This window comes from Trachurus japonicus, chromosome 11 (genome assembly GCF_045865225.1).
Source record: "Trachurus japonicus isolate A0001 chromosome 11, Traja_1.0".
NCBI classification, from domain to species: Eukaryota; Metazoa; Chordata; class Actinopteri; order Carangiformes; family Carangidae; genus Trachurus; species Trachurus japonicus.
In genome coordinates, this window is record NC_140917.1 from 25,366,277 (window position 1) to 25,382,740 (window position 16,464).

Sequence of the window (16,464 nt, forward strand, 5' to 3'; positions counted from 1 at the left end):
CATTTACATAGTTTAGATGAAATCTCCTGTCGGTTTCAAGAGCTTTTCACGCAGTTTCCGGAACATTGAGTGTTTTCCTCTTAGTTAAGCGCGGTCTGTCAAGCAGCGCTAGCTAGCATCAGCACAAAGTGTTGAATCAGTTCATCAGCCACAGACGCAGAGTGAATACAACAACAACCACGGTCGGTGAGCGTTGTTGTTGTGTCTGTCTGGTTCAGTAGCTAAACATTAATGTTACTTGTGTTCGCTCAGCTTTTCTCAGCTGTTCCTGTCACACCGCCCCCCGGCTCGTTGCTTTCTGATGCTCTGCTCTGCTCTGCTTGTGATGGCGTGGCAGTAGCCTCCGCTTTGTCTGCGTGAGCCTCAAAGGAGTAATGCTCTGCAAACACGGATGTTCCTCTCTTCGCCCTCTCCAACTCGCCAGCAGGAACCAGAGGAGGACAGCCGCCGTGCAGCAGTCTCCACAGGGCCAGGACCAGGACCAGGACCAGGACCAGGACCAGGACCAGGACCAGGACCAGGACCAGGACCAGGGCCAGGGACAGCCAGCTGACACCGCCTCTTAACGTCTTGTCCCCCCACACTGCCTGCTGTTGGGACCGCCGGTGGTGAAGCACCGACTTGGAACATGGAAGATGAGCTGTTCAACCAGATCCTGTCCGTGTTCAACCAGCTGGTGGCCTGGGTCGCTGCCGGGGCCATGGTGTTCGGTGGAGTGGTCCCCTACATCCCCCAGTACAGAGACATCCGCCGGACCCAGAACGCCGAGGGCTTCTCCACCTACGTGTGCCTGGTGCTGCTGGTAGCCAACATCCTCAGAATACTGTTCAGGTAACTTAACGAGTCAACGTAGTTCCAGTCACACACCATTCACATATTTACCTCTTAAATGTTCTCCTGTATGCCAGATCTGGTATAGGCTTATATTTTGTGATTTTTAACCCCCAGGGACCCCTCAGGCCAAAAATGTATTCCCTAAAGGTATTCACAATCAGAATCAGAAATGTTTTCATTGCAGAGAGCAGTAAAGATCAGTTTACAGGACAAGGAACTTGACTTGGTGTCAGGTGCAGACACAAAGGTACAAAAAATAGTAAAAGGTAGCAATATAATACAAATTTGGAATAAATTTAGGATTTATATAAAAAGAATAAAATAGGGTTATATACAGAGGTCCCTCAGGGTTGAGAGTGAAATAAATCCTGAAAATTCAGCATGTAAAGTATCTATATAACCCTGTGTGGCATTTTGATTGCACTTGGTTATTGTGTATGCTCAATTAAAGTATCTTAAAGTGCAGGGCTCCAGACTGCCCCTAAGTGGGGGTATTTTGCCCCTAAAATCTGAGACGGTGCAAGTAGGCTAATTTATATCTGCTTGTAAAATAATAATAATAATTTATTTATAGAGCACTTTCCATCAAAGTTACAGTTAGAGAACATTAAAAATTTTTTTTTTTTTTTTTTTACATCATTTAAACATGGAAGGGGCAACTCAAATAATATATGTGAGGATCATGAATGAAAAGGAAATGTGAATATTTGCTGTGCAAGTAGATTCATGGTGTGCACCCCTAAATTTTCTGCTTGCACTCCTGAAATTTTAAAGCAGAAGTAAGCGATGCGGTTGTTTTGGATAACTTCCTGTCAGCAGATGGAGTTAGCAGTCCCCGCCCTCGTCCCTACGTCACCACATTCACGCGCATCCCTTGGCTGCACACACAGAGAGGACCGCCCCTTTACGCTGTTCTCTCTCCTCATTGGATAAAGGTTGTAGGATACAAGGAAAGTTTTCTCCTCGGATTACAGCAGAGCAGAGTGACTGACAGACCCGTGTTTCAGACCAAAATGATTGCTGTCGGAAGATAGAACTATTTAAGACTTATATTAACACAAATATTCCACTTACTTCTGCTTTAAGTTAGGGGGCCACTGTGCTCTGAGTAAAAAAAAGTTAGTCTGGAGCCCTGAACTGAGGGTTGTCATTTACTTATTAGCTTATATCTGCAGGGTTTCTGCCATGCATTTTGTCGTGGTGGCCTGCCACCACTAAATTATTGCCGCCGCTGCTTGTATTGGGGCAGACGCACAATAACAATCTTACCAGTTACTATTACTTTGCAATCCTTCCCACCTACGTAAGTACTTTAATTGCAGTAGCAGACTCTCTACACTCTCCCATAGCCCTGCCCAGAGATTTACAACATACATTGTTGTGAATGGACCCAAAGAAACGGCCTATTTTCGTGGCCTAAAAGAGGTTTTACCTGAAAAAAAATACACTGTTCCATGGTTCGCTATAATATAATGGAACAGTGTATTTTTTTTCACGTAAAACCTCTTTTAGGCCGCGAAAATAGGCAGTTTCTTTGGGTCCATTCACAACACTGTATGTTGTAAATCTCTGGGCAGGGCTATTATGGGCTGGCGTTGCTAACGGGAGGAGTGCAGAGAGTCTTCTACTGCAATTAAAGTACTTAGGGGCTATTTGTAGATCATACAACCCCACTTAAAAAAAAAAAAAAAAATGCTACTATCCCTTTAATGCTGCTCTTTTGTTTCCTGTCTTACATCATTGGTCAAACTGATTAATCCAAGTGTGTCTGAGTAGTCACAATGGTCAGACACACCTGGATTAATCAGTTTGTCCAATAATGTAAGACAGGAAACAAAGGGGCAGCATTAAGTTCAGGAAGTAGTGGAGCTGTGCAAAGAGCCCATTAAAAAAAAAAAAAGTCTCAATATAGATCAGTGGTCGCTGTTGCCGGTGTGTTTTTTAAATTAGTGTGTTTGATTCTCGCCGCCACTCCTAGCACAAAACACTGATCTGAGTGCTGATGAGCTGTGTATCAGTGCATGGCCCTGGGCTGGTGTTCCTGACTACAATAACATGTAAATTCCCCCAAGAACAAACTGCAGCCTACTTCTGGTTGTATAATATAACTGCTCACACAGCTGGTGAGTAGAACACTGTGGAGGTCATGTTGGCCATGGTAACTCAAAGAGGTAATCCTAGAATGAGTAGACAAAGAGATCTTTACTTTACCATCTAGAGTGAAAAACCTACACACTCTTCCTCTGATTTTAATCAGTTCAACTTCCTGTCAGATGATATTGTAAGAGAACAGGAAAAACCTGCACTTGCAGCATTCCTGCTGGCAGAGCTTTGTCATGTTGAATATCGTTATTTACACACACCCCCCCTTTTTGTTTTTGCTCTCCTTCAGATTCGGCCGCTACTTCGAGACGCTGCTGCTGTGGCAGAGCATCATCATGATCGCCACCATGCTCATCATGCTGAACCTGTGCACCAGCGTCCGCATGGCCACCGAACTCAACACCAAGAGGCGCTCCTTCATAGGTCAGAATGAAATCCTCGGCGAGGCCGTTTACCGTGTAGATAAAGCTCAGTTACATCAGCGCTGTGAGAGTGAATGGGTCAGTGTAACCTAGCGTGTCAACTGTAGGAGTGTGTGGGTGTGTGTATGACAGAAAGAGTGTGCAGTTAGAGATATGATTGTGTCTAATAATACCAGAGGGCATGTGAGGGTGAGTGTGTGTAGGCAGGTGCATGTGTGATTGTTCAAAGACATGTAGGAGTGTGTGAATGAATGTCAGCATGTTGTTAATGGATCACCTTACCTCTTCTTTAACACGGTCAAATCTGACTTCAGACCAGTTTCGAGCGCCGCAACTGCCATCCCATTTTACTACACTGAAGATTGTTTATACAGTAAACCAGTAAAACATGGTTTCATAATCCACCACCTGACCGGTACAAACTGTTGTTTTCAACCTTTTTTAATATATCTAACCTTATTCAGCTATTTAAAATCATCTTATTTTAATCTCACCAACATTTTGGGCCATTTTAAGTGTCTGTCTGAAAACATGATAGATGCCTAAGTCATCGATTTATTAATTTATTTTTCTACACTTAGATAAAAAAAAGTAAATAAATTAAAATCAAAGTTTTTAGATATAAACTATTTTATCATTCACTCAGTACTGATACCTGTGCTATAAAAGTATCAAATCTGCCTGACTTTTACGTGCCCTTGAGAAAATAATCCAAAATGAGCCACAGTTCAAAGACTCCTGTAAAACCTGGAGCTATCCAGTTATTCAGTAACTTGTATGCTGAAACACCAGACGCTGTTTGTTCACGGATGTTCTTACACGCTTATGCACACAAATGGATAAGGAACAGCTCATAGTTGTTTTGCGAGTCATGTGTTTGAAGTCTGCGTCACATGTTTTAATTAGAGCTGCATCTCTGCACACACTGTGTAGCTACTGCAGGACTGGATGAGCAGAGGTCTGGAGACAGGGAAGGGCACATGGAATCACAGAGGAACTAAACAAGGACAGAAAAGAAAACATGCAGGTCATCTAGCCACAATAAGCCACAAATGCAGCTTTAATACATTTGTTTTCCAACTCTTCCAACTACAGAGAGCTAATTTCACTAACTAGTTGATACTCAGAACTTGAAAAATAGCAAAAGTTCAATATTAAGAGAAGTACATGTTTGTGTTCTTGCTGAGTCTCTTATCTGTCTGGAAATAGCTACACTTGATTGAACACAGCGGCACACAGCTCACAGCTCTCTGCAGGTGGCAGGATCCAACCACCAGAACGTCTGAAACTCACTCACTAACAAGTTATAATCTTGTTTCTTTAATCCCTCCTCCCCCAAAAAAACACAGAGGTGTAAAATGATAAGTTTTAGTTTTATGGGAAGCAGGAGTAGGCCTACTTCTTGGCTGAGAGCAGTAACTTCTTAAAGTAACTGTCATGCTGCCAGCCGGTGTTTCCCCTGCCAGGCAGCCCACCCCTCTCCTCAGACACTAAGTATTTTAAAATCTAAATATTTTATTCATGCTGTTTACCTAATTCATGGGGACTGACTCCATCTCAGCTCAGTGTCTGTGTTCCAGTCCTCTTCTTTCTGGTTCACCTCCCCACACACACGGCAGAGGAGAAAGTGACAATTTGTTATGTTAATTGCAATAAAAGCTTTCCGACACATGTTATAAATCCCTTTAAAAGCCAAACATGGACAGATGTCCACCCAAAAATGACCCACTCCTTTAACACGACGTGCAATCTGCTGACAGCAGAGAGGGAGGCAGCAGGCTGCAGTCCTGAGGGCACTGATCTGAGGAAAACACTGACAGCTGAAGTGAATACATATATTTCCAGATTTGTGAAAATTTGGATTCAGATCAGGTTTTTCTTGAAGTTATGAAAAATTGTCAGGATTAAATAAGCAGAGGTAACGTTTTGGGAAACAAAATCACTGTGTGATATATTTTAATACTCAAAAACTGAACACATCATCACCTCTGCTGCATCGATCACGTTCCTTTGCTGCCAATACTGATATTTTTCATCTGTGAATGAGAGCTGTCCCATACAGGCTCTATGAACAAGGTGTGAGGTGGAGCTGCCCCATTAAGACCACCGTGTGTCTCTCAGCCACTACGCCAGAGAACTGATCACAGGTCAGCAGTGACTAGAAGCATCGTTGCTAATCTGCCCGTCACATATTTTAATGAAAATCAGCTGATCCCTAAGAATGCTGATTCACAGCCAAGTTAACCAATTTATCTTTATTCATTTTTATATGGTCATGTGATCTACAGAGATTCAGTAGTTCCCAGCATGAACAAGCACGTAGTGACAGTGACCAGAAAAAAACATTTTTTTCCCCAAACTATTTAATAACAACAGATATACAAACACAAGCAAAATAACCAAAACTTTTCTGCTTTGGAAAGAAGTTCACTGTTCATGTAGGACAACATTACTAATTGCAAGGAACAGAGAAAGTACATCTCTAGGGCCTTTAATGGTGCAAATGCTTGCAAAATCTTCACCACTGGGACCTCTGCTGCCCTTTTCCGGTCTTTTATACCAAATGCATGATCATTATTGATATAACTAATCACGGAATCAGTCAATTAGCATTTCAGCAGTGTCGCCAATTACTCTTGATGACTTGAAATGTCTCGGTAAATGTCACAGAGTGTTACAAAGTCATGCTCACATTCAGGGGGTCAGCTCTGGCTTTGCTGAAAAATGAAGAAAACCAAGCAATTTTTTTCTCCTCCCTTTCTTCTCTGTTTTTTTTTTTTTTCCTTTTTTTTTATTTCTCGTCTGTAGCAACAGACAGTAAGGACGAGGAGGTCAGAATCCCTAAGAGGCTCTTTCTCGGTATGTACGGAACTCAATGTGTCTGCCATGAAACCTCAGTCGTAGTTCATCTGCCTGTCCCTCTCCATCTCTGTGTGTCATGCATGACGACCCGGCGGGGCTGCCCCCCTGCCCCCCCCCCCCGTCCTCCCACAGCCTGGCCAGCACTAACCGAGAATGACTAACAACGTTTACAACATGTTTAGATCAAACATGTAGTTGTTGTGTTGTTGCATCCATATTCACCGCCTGACCATTGTAGCCACTGCCGTGATGCTTTCAGTGCATGTTACCCTACACAGTGACACAAACATTTCACTCAGACACCTCTGTGGGTGTGGTTTTGCATGTTATTTGTGCTTAAAGGAGCTATTTGTAAGTTCTGCTATGGCTGCATGACTGAACTTCAGCAGCTGTTTACTTACTAGTCCAGAGGAAACGTTGCAAGTTAAGCATCACATTCAATTCCTTTACTCTTCAAGAGCTGTCTTCAGCACTGGAAAGCAACACAAATATTAAAGGGATAGTTCAACATTTTGGCAAATTGGCCCATTGCCATGATCCCTATAGTCTTAGCAGTAGGTTTGTTACCTTTAATTATCGGTGCAAACTATTTTTAGAGCGGCGGAGCAGAGCCGCGAGCTGCTCAGAGCTACTAATGGATTTTCATGGTTTCCCTCATCAAACTCATCAAATACACAATACAACAACTCCAAAACACTCTCATGGAGAAGTTGTGACCTGCACATTCACCACACTAGGAGATGATAACGGAACGTTACGAGACAGAGTTGTTTTCGAGTCTGCTTGCTTTGGTGTTAGTTGTTGGATTGTGTATTTGATGAATTTGATGAGGGAAACCAAGAAATCCCAAATAGCCATCAGCAGCTCACGGCTCTGCTCCGCCGTACCAAAAATAGCTTGCACCGACAAGGTAACAAACCTACTCCTAAGGGATTGTGGCAATGGGCCAGTTTGCCAATGTTGTTGAACTATGCCTTTAAACGATGTCTCTATCACATTTCCTCCTCTGTTGAAGTTAGCATGCATGCTAACTAGCTAGCCCTGGTCTGGCTCATCACTTTCAGATACTGTAGCCTCCAATCTGCCCTGAGGATGTAGATGCTGCTCAGAGGTTGTAATGTAACTTCTTGTCTTGTAAATGCAGTAAAGGCTGAAGTGTGTCAAGCAACAGTCACCACCACCACCACCTCCTCTCAAAGAGAAACCACACACAGCAGCAGAGGAAACTTACAAGTAGCCACTTTAAAGTGTCATTTCAGTGAAATGGCAGCTCAGGAAGGAAGGACAAACCTATGAACTCATTCAGGCTTATTCATAATGATCAGTGATTTTCCGTTTTAAGCAGCTTACTCACGTCATCCAGTTCTAATTTTTCTCACATCATGTTTATATTTTTGCGGTTTGATATGCACGACTTGTTTTTGATGTAAACTCCTAAACCAGGAGTGTTTTTTGCATGTGTGTTAAATGACCCCTAAACTAATGTATGTTTGTCATATCATGACCTGATATATGAATGTTATGCATCTTTTCTACTGCCTGATATTTTTTCGATTGACTTTTAATCATTGCTGACTTCTAACTGGCTCTGTAAATGTTCTTTGAACTACACTTAATTTCACCATAATACCTCTTTTTTTTAACAAATGTTATGTCAAGAAATGTGTGGTTTGCGATGAGTTAACACACTTCACTTATATTGGTCTGTATGTGTGCTTTAAGACAGATTTATTCTCTTCTTCATCAATAGTTTGTTCAGTGAACTTTTTAATGTTTCTGAGGGGATACTGAACATACGTTTTGCAATATTTTTTACAGGTTTGCAATATTCTTCATTCTTTTTATTGTCAACAAATTCTACTGTATGAATAGACCTAAATGAACAAAGAATTGCGTCCTTAGTTACAGACTGATAAGTGCTTTCATTCACTATTCTACATAAACAGGGGAACTGGAGCTAAATTTGATTTGAGTCCACAACCATAATCCTGCTGCTGTAAGAACTCACTAGAAAAATGTATAGTAATCCACAGCCTATAATAGACACCAATGTATCCAGTTGACTATTTATTCCTGTCGGTTAAAAAAATAAGTTGTGACAGTATATAGTATGTGTCTAGTTTTTAAAGTGGAGCATTGGTTGAGTGGCACATAAGAAAGTAAGACAGAAAGAAGAATGTTTTGATCTTGTTTACTCTAAGCAAAAAAAGAGATAAAGCTTTCATACAACAGAAACTTCACATTTAGTTGCACAGTGACACACGCTGATCAGGTCAAAAAAAATAGCTGAATCACATATGACAGGAATCTGCTGCGCTGCTCACTATGGCTTCAGACTGTCAATGTTGGTCCTGGTTGGTCCTCCACACCCAGTCAGTGATGTCTGGATGTTTGGTCTCTATCAGCTGCTGGCTGGCTGGCCTCTTCCAGTGCAGGGCTAGTGACAGTAGAGGTGCATGTGTTCTGTCCCTGTCAGGCAGTGTGCATCACACCAAGTCTCTGAAGCTGCTGTGTGAACCAGTGTTGTTTTGATTACATCTATGGTTTTTCTTGATATGACATAGAAAAATGCCTCTAGTGGAAAAATACACCACATTGGGTGGTGGCTTTAAAGGGATAGTTCAACATTTTGGCAAATTGGACCATTGCCATAATCGCTATAGTCATAGCAGTAGGTTTGTTACCTTTAATTGTCGGTGTAAGCTATTTTTAGAACGGCGGAGCAGAGCGGCAGGCTGCTCAGGGCTATGCTATGGAGGCTAAGGGAATTTCTTGGTTTCCCTCATCAAACTCATCAAATACACAACCCAACAACTCAAAAATGCTGTCGTGGACAAGTTGTGAGCTGCACAATCACCACGCTATGAGATAATAACGGAACGTTACGAGACGGAGCTGTTTTAGAGGTAAATTCATGCAAAACCCCTGATGCACGTTGCGTTCAGGGACAGTTTTTCAGCAAGCAGACTCTGTATTTACCCTGTATTTACCTCGAAAATGGCTCAGTTTCGTAACGTTCCATTATTATCTCATAGCGTGGTAATTGTGCAGGTCACAAGAACCAAGGAATTCCTTTAGCCTCTGTAGCGTAGCTCTGAGCAGCCTGCCGCTCCGCTCTGCCATTCTAAAAATAGTTTGCACCTACAAATAAAGGTAACGAACCTACTGCTATGACTATAGCGATTATGGCAATGGGCCAATTTGCCAAAATGTTGAACTATCCCTTTAAGCGCAGCTCATTGGAAAATTTGATCATGTAGAGAAACTTTAACTGAATGGGAAAAAAATCTGACCTGAAACTCTCCAACTGGCCCCAGCTCATAACTTTGTACTTGTTGTAAAGGAACAGTTTTGGATTATTTTGCGGAAATTTTTAGGTCTGCCTGTTGGGAATCAAAAAACAAGACCAATGCGCTGCTATTGTTCACATGAGTGCAAAATTAAAAATGTTTTCAAAAATTCAGTTATTGAGATAAAATTATGATATTTGCCAAACTTCATCTACTATGACTCCAGAGTTTTGTAATTTTTACTCAGGAACATTGAAAATGTATTTAGCCAGAATTTGCTGGTGTATGTTTACACTAGTACTGTTTATAGTCAAACGTTTCCATGCACTGTAGGCTCCACTTTTCACATAAAAAGCTAGGTGGTATTTTTGTGGAGGACAGTCTGAAGATGCAGTGTAGCAGATTTGGTGACAATTGAGCAAAAGTCGTGGGGGGAGAAAGGTTTGATAAATATTGCAGTTTTTGGAAGAAAAAAAACAGAGTGATGGACTTGATGATTTGCACTGGATTTGACGGTTTCTATAGTTATTAGGGCTACATTTTGGTGAAAATTGCAAAACTGTAGAATGTATGGTTGATGTTAGGAATTGTTCTTTTTTTTTTTATTTAAACGCTTGCTGTGGCCACCCCATGAGGGTTATTGACATGTGCTTGGAGTTGAGTAAATTAAAGTAAAGGGACTGGACCTTTGTGCAAAGTTTGGTAATTTTTCATGTATGGGAAGTAGGATTTCCTAGGTAGAAGAATACTGGCAAAAACAATAGGGTCCCCCAATGAAATATCATGCGCAATGATCTCTAGAGAGGGACACAACACAGAACCACAGGGCACTCTAGTATCTCAGGGTTGTAGATACCTACAGTCTATAAAGAAATCATGGTATACAATATCAGTTGTTTCTCACTTGTCCTCCTTCTGTACAGTACAATCTCACAGGGTTATCATGAGTTCATCCTGTCATCTTCACCTCAAACATAAGGTTTAACATACCAGGGTTCAATAGCTTATCACTAATCATTCTAACAAACTACAAAGAATAAGACTCCAGCAAAATTCCCACCACAATATTTGTCATTATGTTTAAAGAAAACATAATGAATGGTTGTTGGGGTTTGCTACTGACTCCTAGACCATAGGACTAATCATAAAAGAGATGGAGCACTCACATTATGTAAAACATATTCATTATATTTTGACAGGTAAAAAAAAAGGGCTGTTGTTCCTGGTGTGGACGCTAGAGGGCGGTAGGAAACCACGTTTGTGTAATATGGAAAGGGCCCAGTGTGTTGTGATAGACACTCAAGACTGGTTAATACACATTGATATTCAAGCGCTTATTTACAACCTGTATGTTTTCAAACATTTCCAAAGTAAGCAGGGGCTGAAAAGCATTGAGAGTTTTCATATTGTGGCTTTGTGTGGTTCTACCTGTTTGTGGAAGGAGGGAGCGGCAGCAGGGTATTTGCTTTTCTCCAGTGCCCATGCAGGTGCAGCGCTGCCAGCTCGCTTTGTCCACATGTTGATGCTGCCGGTGGCTGCAGCTTCTATATGAAGGGTCATTGATCAGTGAACTCTGCGTCATTAGAACTGACAGAGAGTCATGTTCTTTGATTGCAGCTTAGCTGGTGTGCTCCTGCTCATTGATCCGCTTGGGGGAAATATCACGTGGAAGCGTGTTGTACTCTGTATTATTGATAGGAGGCATGAAAACACCATGGTACAGGGAGGAAGAAAAGGAAACAAATTAGGCAGAGAGGCGCTTGATTTGTTAGTTCAGTGGAGGAGTTGTGATCTTTTTCAGGCAAGGTGGATGGATGTTAAAGGGATAGTTCAACATTTTGGCAAATTGGCCTATTGCCATGATCCCTGTAGTCTTAGGAGTAGGTTCGTTAACTTTAATTGTCGGTGCGAGCCATTTTTAGAATGGCGGAGCAGAGCCGCAAGCTGCTCAGAGCTACGCTATGGAGGCTCAAAGAATTTCTTGGTTTCCCTCATCAAACTCATCAAAGTTGACCTGCACATTCACCACGCGAGATTATAACAGAACGTTACGAGACAGAGTTGTTTTTGAGGCAAATTCATGCAAAACCGCTGATGCACGTTCCTGTCAGGGGCAGTTTTTCGGCAAGCAGTCTCTGTATTTGCCTTGAAAACAACTCTGTCTTGTAACGCTACGTTATTATCTCATAGCGTGGTGAATGTGCAGGTCACAACTTGTCCACCAGAGCATTTTGGAGTTGTTGGATTGTGTATTTGATGAGTTTGATGAGGGAAACCAAGAAATCCCATTAGCCTCCGTAGCGTAGCTCTGAGCAGCTCACGGCTCTGCTCCGCCGTTCTAAAAATAGCTTGCAGCGACAATTAAAGGTAATGAACCTACTGCTATGACTATAGGTATTATGGCAATGGGCCAATTTGCCAAAATGTTGAACTATCCCTGTAAGATCAGAGACGCCACAAAGAAATAGCAACTTCCACAGACCTCAGCCTGCGATGATATCAAACTGGTGTCGGTGTGCAGCTGTCAGGTGGACCAGCTTCACGTTGTGGCTTTCTACAGTGAGTCACCACTGTGTTGTTTGGTCGGCAGGACAAAATTTCTGTGATTGTTCAGTTTGTTCCCTTTATGTTCACTGAGCTTAATCATAGCACTTTTTTTTCCCTCATAGCAGCACAGAATCATTATCTCACCAGGCACTTCCATCAAACAGCTGGGCATTTGTACCCAGAAAGAAAAACACATTGCAGCTTACTTTAAATAGAATTTAGGCTCGCCCAAATGCGGATGGATCATAATAGATATGACTAGCTGTGAAGATTTCACATCGAGACATTGTACCTTATAATTTGTGCTGCTGAGATAATACAGAAGTGCACATAGGCTGGTCTGTGGTGCTGTAATTAGCCTACAGACACATCTGTTCTGCACAGTATGGCTTCTGTTGTAGCATGTGTAGTCTTAGGCTTAAGACAAGGGACGAATCCCGGTGTAATAGCAGCTCAGTGTGATTTATATGGAAGACTGCCTGCTGCAATCCTTTAAGGAGATTAAAAGATCAGATCATTTGGCTGTGTCAGAATCAGAAATGCTGGTGATCGCTCAGGTGGAGGTAAAAGGGTTTCGGGGTAAGAAGTAATATTTCTATGAAAAGTTTTGGCGGTGACAGTGGGAAAAGTTTCACCTCGTCTGATGTGGGCTTGAGTCAAACTTTACTTTTTTTTTTACTTGTTTTGAAGGCCTGACAGAGGAAGCCCTGATTAGATTCTTCAAGTTCTCCAGCAGCATAAAAATGAATTTGTCTCAGCAAGCAAACCGTGGACTTTGCTCCATGATTGAATTTTCTTTATGCCAAGTTAAGAGCCTTTGTGGTTTTATTCTCCAGGATACCTTGACCTGTTTGTTCTCCAGAGGCACAGGCCCTGTCTCAGCTCAATCCTCTGATTAACTTTTTTTTTTTTTTTTTTTTTTACAGATGTAGTCTATGAATTGAAATGTTTGCATTTTATTTTAGTCACCACCTTTAAAGATGGTATGTAGAGGAATAAAAAATTGACTGGAGAGAAATAAAGAGGATCGTACAAAACTTTTTCACTATTTTGCAAAACTTGTGTGAAACCTTGAGAAGGTTTGAGTTTGAAATGTTTTGTATAAATGTGATAAAGTTTTGCACAGAACCCCCCAAAGTTCTCTCAAAAGGTTTTGCAAAGGAACACAAAATGGTATTTGCTTAGGCAAGTGTATTTCTATGTAACTGTCACCAGAGATGGCAATGGAGTGGAAACATAAATTGGATAAGCTCATGAATTGGTAATGTTAGCTATACAGTATTTATCATAATGTTGTGTATTACTGTTGTGTAGTTTTTGTCAAAATCTGCCTCCATGATGCATCTTTTGGACTTGTTCCCCCGAAACAATATAAATGAAACATATACACACACATTTATACTCTGGGCTCACTCCTGGTCCCTCTACAGGGATACAGGCAGGACAGTGTAAAAGCACAAACACTAACTCAATAATATAACACTTTCTATTAGAGTATGCACCGAGTGTTTTTGGACAAAGTTTCCGAGAGTTTCAGAAAAGACCGAGCGTCCAGAGAAGTGAATTGAACAAAGCATTAAAAAGTAAACACCTCTGGTAGTAGGGTTTTTTGCTATTGAATTTTCATTGTACTCCATGTCCAATTCCCAGCACATCTGAATCACAACCTCTCCCCAAAGATGAAACATTTTAGATGTGAACTTCATGAATTAATAAGACAAGATGGACTTGTAACACAAAAAACTTACAAGCAACTCCTGAGAATCATGACCACAAATTAAATAAACACACCTTATTCATTTTTCACACTATCCCATTCCCATTCTGCCACCCAATATGATAAATCGGCAAGAATTTCATTAAATCTTGAGTGTGTTGTGATGCTTGTGAATTGGAGTGCTGTTTAGATAATGCACCTATGATGAATGTATTCCATTACAACACGTTATCAGAAGTCTTTTCTACAATCATCCACTATAACTGACCACAGGATCAAACGTTGGACTGACATCATGGAGGTAGAGGTTTGTAAGGAGCTTGTCAGTAAGCAATTATAGATAAATGGAAATGGTTTAACTCGCTTGGGCCATGAAATTAAATGATGCTGCATTTGAAACATCCATTCTCAGAGGAAGTTGCAGTGCAGGCAGAGGTAAAGCTCTCCTAAGCTCTCCAAGTTTAATGGGCTTTTTTTTTTTTTTTTTTTTAATGTTCACTGGGTCGCTCAGAGGCCACCAGCAGCTGTACTGGTAACTTGTAAGGTGGAATGTCTTCTTGCATGTTACTCAATGCATGAGTTGATGTGAATTCATCACTGGATTTTAAATGCCTATATGACAACTTTGACCAATCCATTTATTTCTTTTGGCTCTCTTGCATGACATACGCTTTAGTGATGATTGGATCTTCAATAACCTTCAAAAATGAATATATATGAATATATGAAGTTCCAACAGGATTATGCAAACTGAATATTTTCCTCACTTGGAGCAGCAGAGAGTCATCCCCCTGCGCTGTAGCAGCCCTACACCTCTGCTTGAGTGGTCCTATACCACTTAAATACTGGTCTAACGATTTTATGGAGCTACATGGCCACATAAGAGATGTCCATTTATTTCTACTGTCTTGTAATGACTCATTAGTCTTTCTGGTCCCACAGCGCTCCTGAACCTGTAGCTTCATTGGGTTTGGCATCTCAGAATAAATCACTTCATCATGTAAGGTTGCAGTTATCCAATCCCTAAAGGGAGGTAGAGGCTGAAAATTTAGGTTGAGTCCATTGTATAGAAGAGACACAGCATTCAGTCTAGGTGGCAGTGCAGAGACGTGGCCTGGCAGGGAATACCTATCATTCCGACAAAGCTGAAACCCCCTTCCAAATTTCAGAAAATGAAGCAGGTTGAAATCTGAGGTTCAAATTCCCCGGCTGCTATAGCTGTCTGTCTTTCATAGTAATGTTCCTGCTTCTCCCACGGCTGCTTTTGAGTGACAGCAAGCCATTATTTCAACTCCTCTTGTAGATTTTTTTAATTTTTTTCCAGAGCCTAACTGGGAACAGTTGGTAAACAAGCATTTTAAATCTCTAACTCTGACCTGTGTGCCTTCCTACACATGTACCACAACTCTGTGGGTCCTCAAACTGAGCTGCATGCAAGATGTTTGGCCACCACAGGGAGTCTATTGTACGCTAGCTTCAGTCTGTTCCCACACAGCGCCACCGCTGCTCCCCACACACTGCAGAGCTTAAAGAGGAAGAGGAGAATGCCGCAGGGTCTACAAGTGGCTCAGCGCGAGCTTGTGTATGGCAGGGTATGGCTCAGGTACGGTGCTGTGATACACATCCTTTTGAGGTCAGTGTGAACTGAAGTGACACGCTGCTCTGCTGTTCATACACACACACACACAAAAAAATACTCAGAAATGAGACTTGCCTGCTCCTGGTTTTGGAGAGACAGCTACAGTATACAAGATTAAGAGATGGTGACAGTTCAGCACTGGCACGAAGGAGTGTAATTATTCAAACATGAGGCTGAGAGAGTGAGACTGCACATGTCATAATCACAATGTGGCCTTTCTTGTTAGAGGCAAAGATGTTCATTCCCTGGCCACCAAATTAAGTTGCAAGATGGAAAAAAAAATGCTTCCACACAGGAATTTCATGTATCATATCATTTTTCCTTCAGACTGAAATCCCTTTGCAGCCCTGGAGACTGGGGGAAAGTTAACTTAACGACCCAAAGTCATGTCTGACATTAAGGGTGATGTGTTGTAAAACAAAATGTAGGAAGGTACAAAATACAGAGGAAACCACCTCCATTAGTAATCCGAACGCTTAGGACAGACATGTTCACTAACTGGTTTTGTGTGTACCAAGGTAATCCAGTTGTATTAAAAGGAAGTTATTTTCCTCTTTTAATTGAAGGGATGTCACTGTGCAGGAAGTAGTATTTATTACATCATACATACCCCTTTTTTTTCAAATTCTGTGCAAATTCTTCACACAAATGCATCCTAATTATATTTCATACCACACTGAAGCTTAAATTTAAATTATTTAATTATCAAACATTCAGAATGAATCGTGTTGTTATAATTGGTACTTTTATTGTATTTGCTAATGCACAAAATGTGCATGGTGCTATTTTCTGTTGTAGTTAGCTTAATTTACAAGCTAACAAACGCACAGCGTATTTGGCTACAGTTAAGTTTATTTAAATATTCAGCCGGTCAGAGAGCAACATTAGCATCAATTCAATGCTGTGTGCTGGCCACTTGATAAATAAATGTAGCCTACATGTTGTCAGGTTAACACTTGAACGTTGTTTTTATTTGAAGCCTTGCCTTGGTCTCTCTTAGATTACCTTGGTCAAACACGCTGTTAGCTGTCTGGCTAGCTAGCCAGTAGA

The 16,464-nt window shown here is 41.4% G+C and overlaps 1 protein-coding gene across 2 annotated transcripts in view; it reads left to right on the forward strand.

Moving 5' to 3' along the window:
• Positions 1-536: 536 nt before the first annotated feature.
• The window catches only part of slc66a2 (solute carrier family 66 member 2), a 42,190-nt gene continuing 26,262 nt past the window's right edge, over positions 537-16,464 (forward strand). Inside the window, exons 1-3 of one of the 2 annotated variants that reach the window (XM_085791996.1) lie at positions 537-831; positions 3,227-3,360; positions 6,168-6,218. In XM_085791996.1, the coding sequence (XP_085648122.1) occupies positions 629-831; positions 3,227-3,360; positions 6,168-6,218 (388 nt within the window). In that variant the 5' untranslated portion in view covers positions 537-628. The remainder of the gene's footprint in view (positions 832-3,226; positions 3,361-6,167; positions 6,219-16,464) is intronic. The other variant, XM_085791997.1, reaches the window with a different exon arrangement.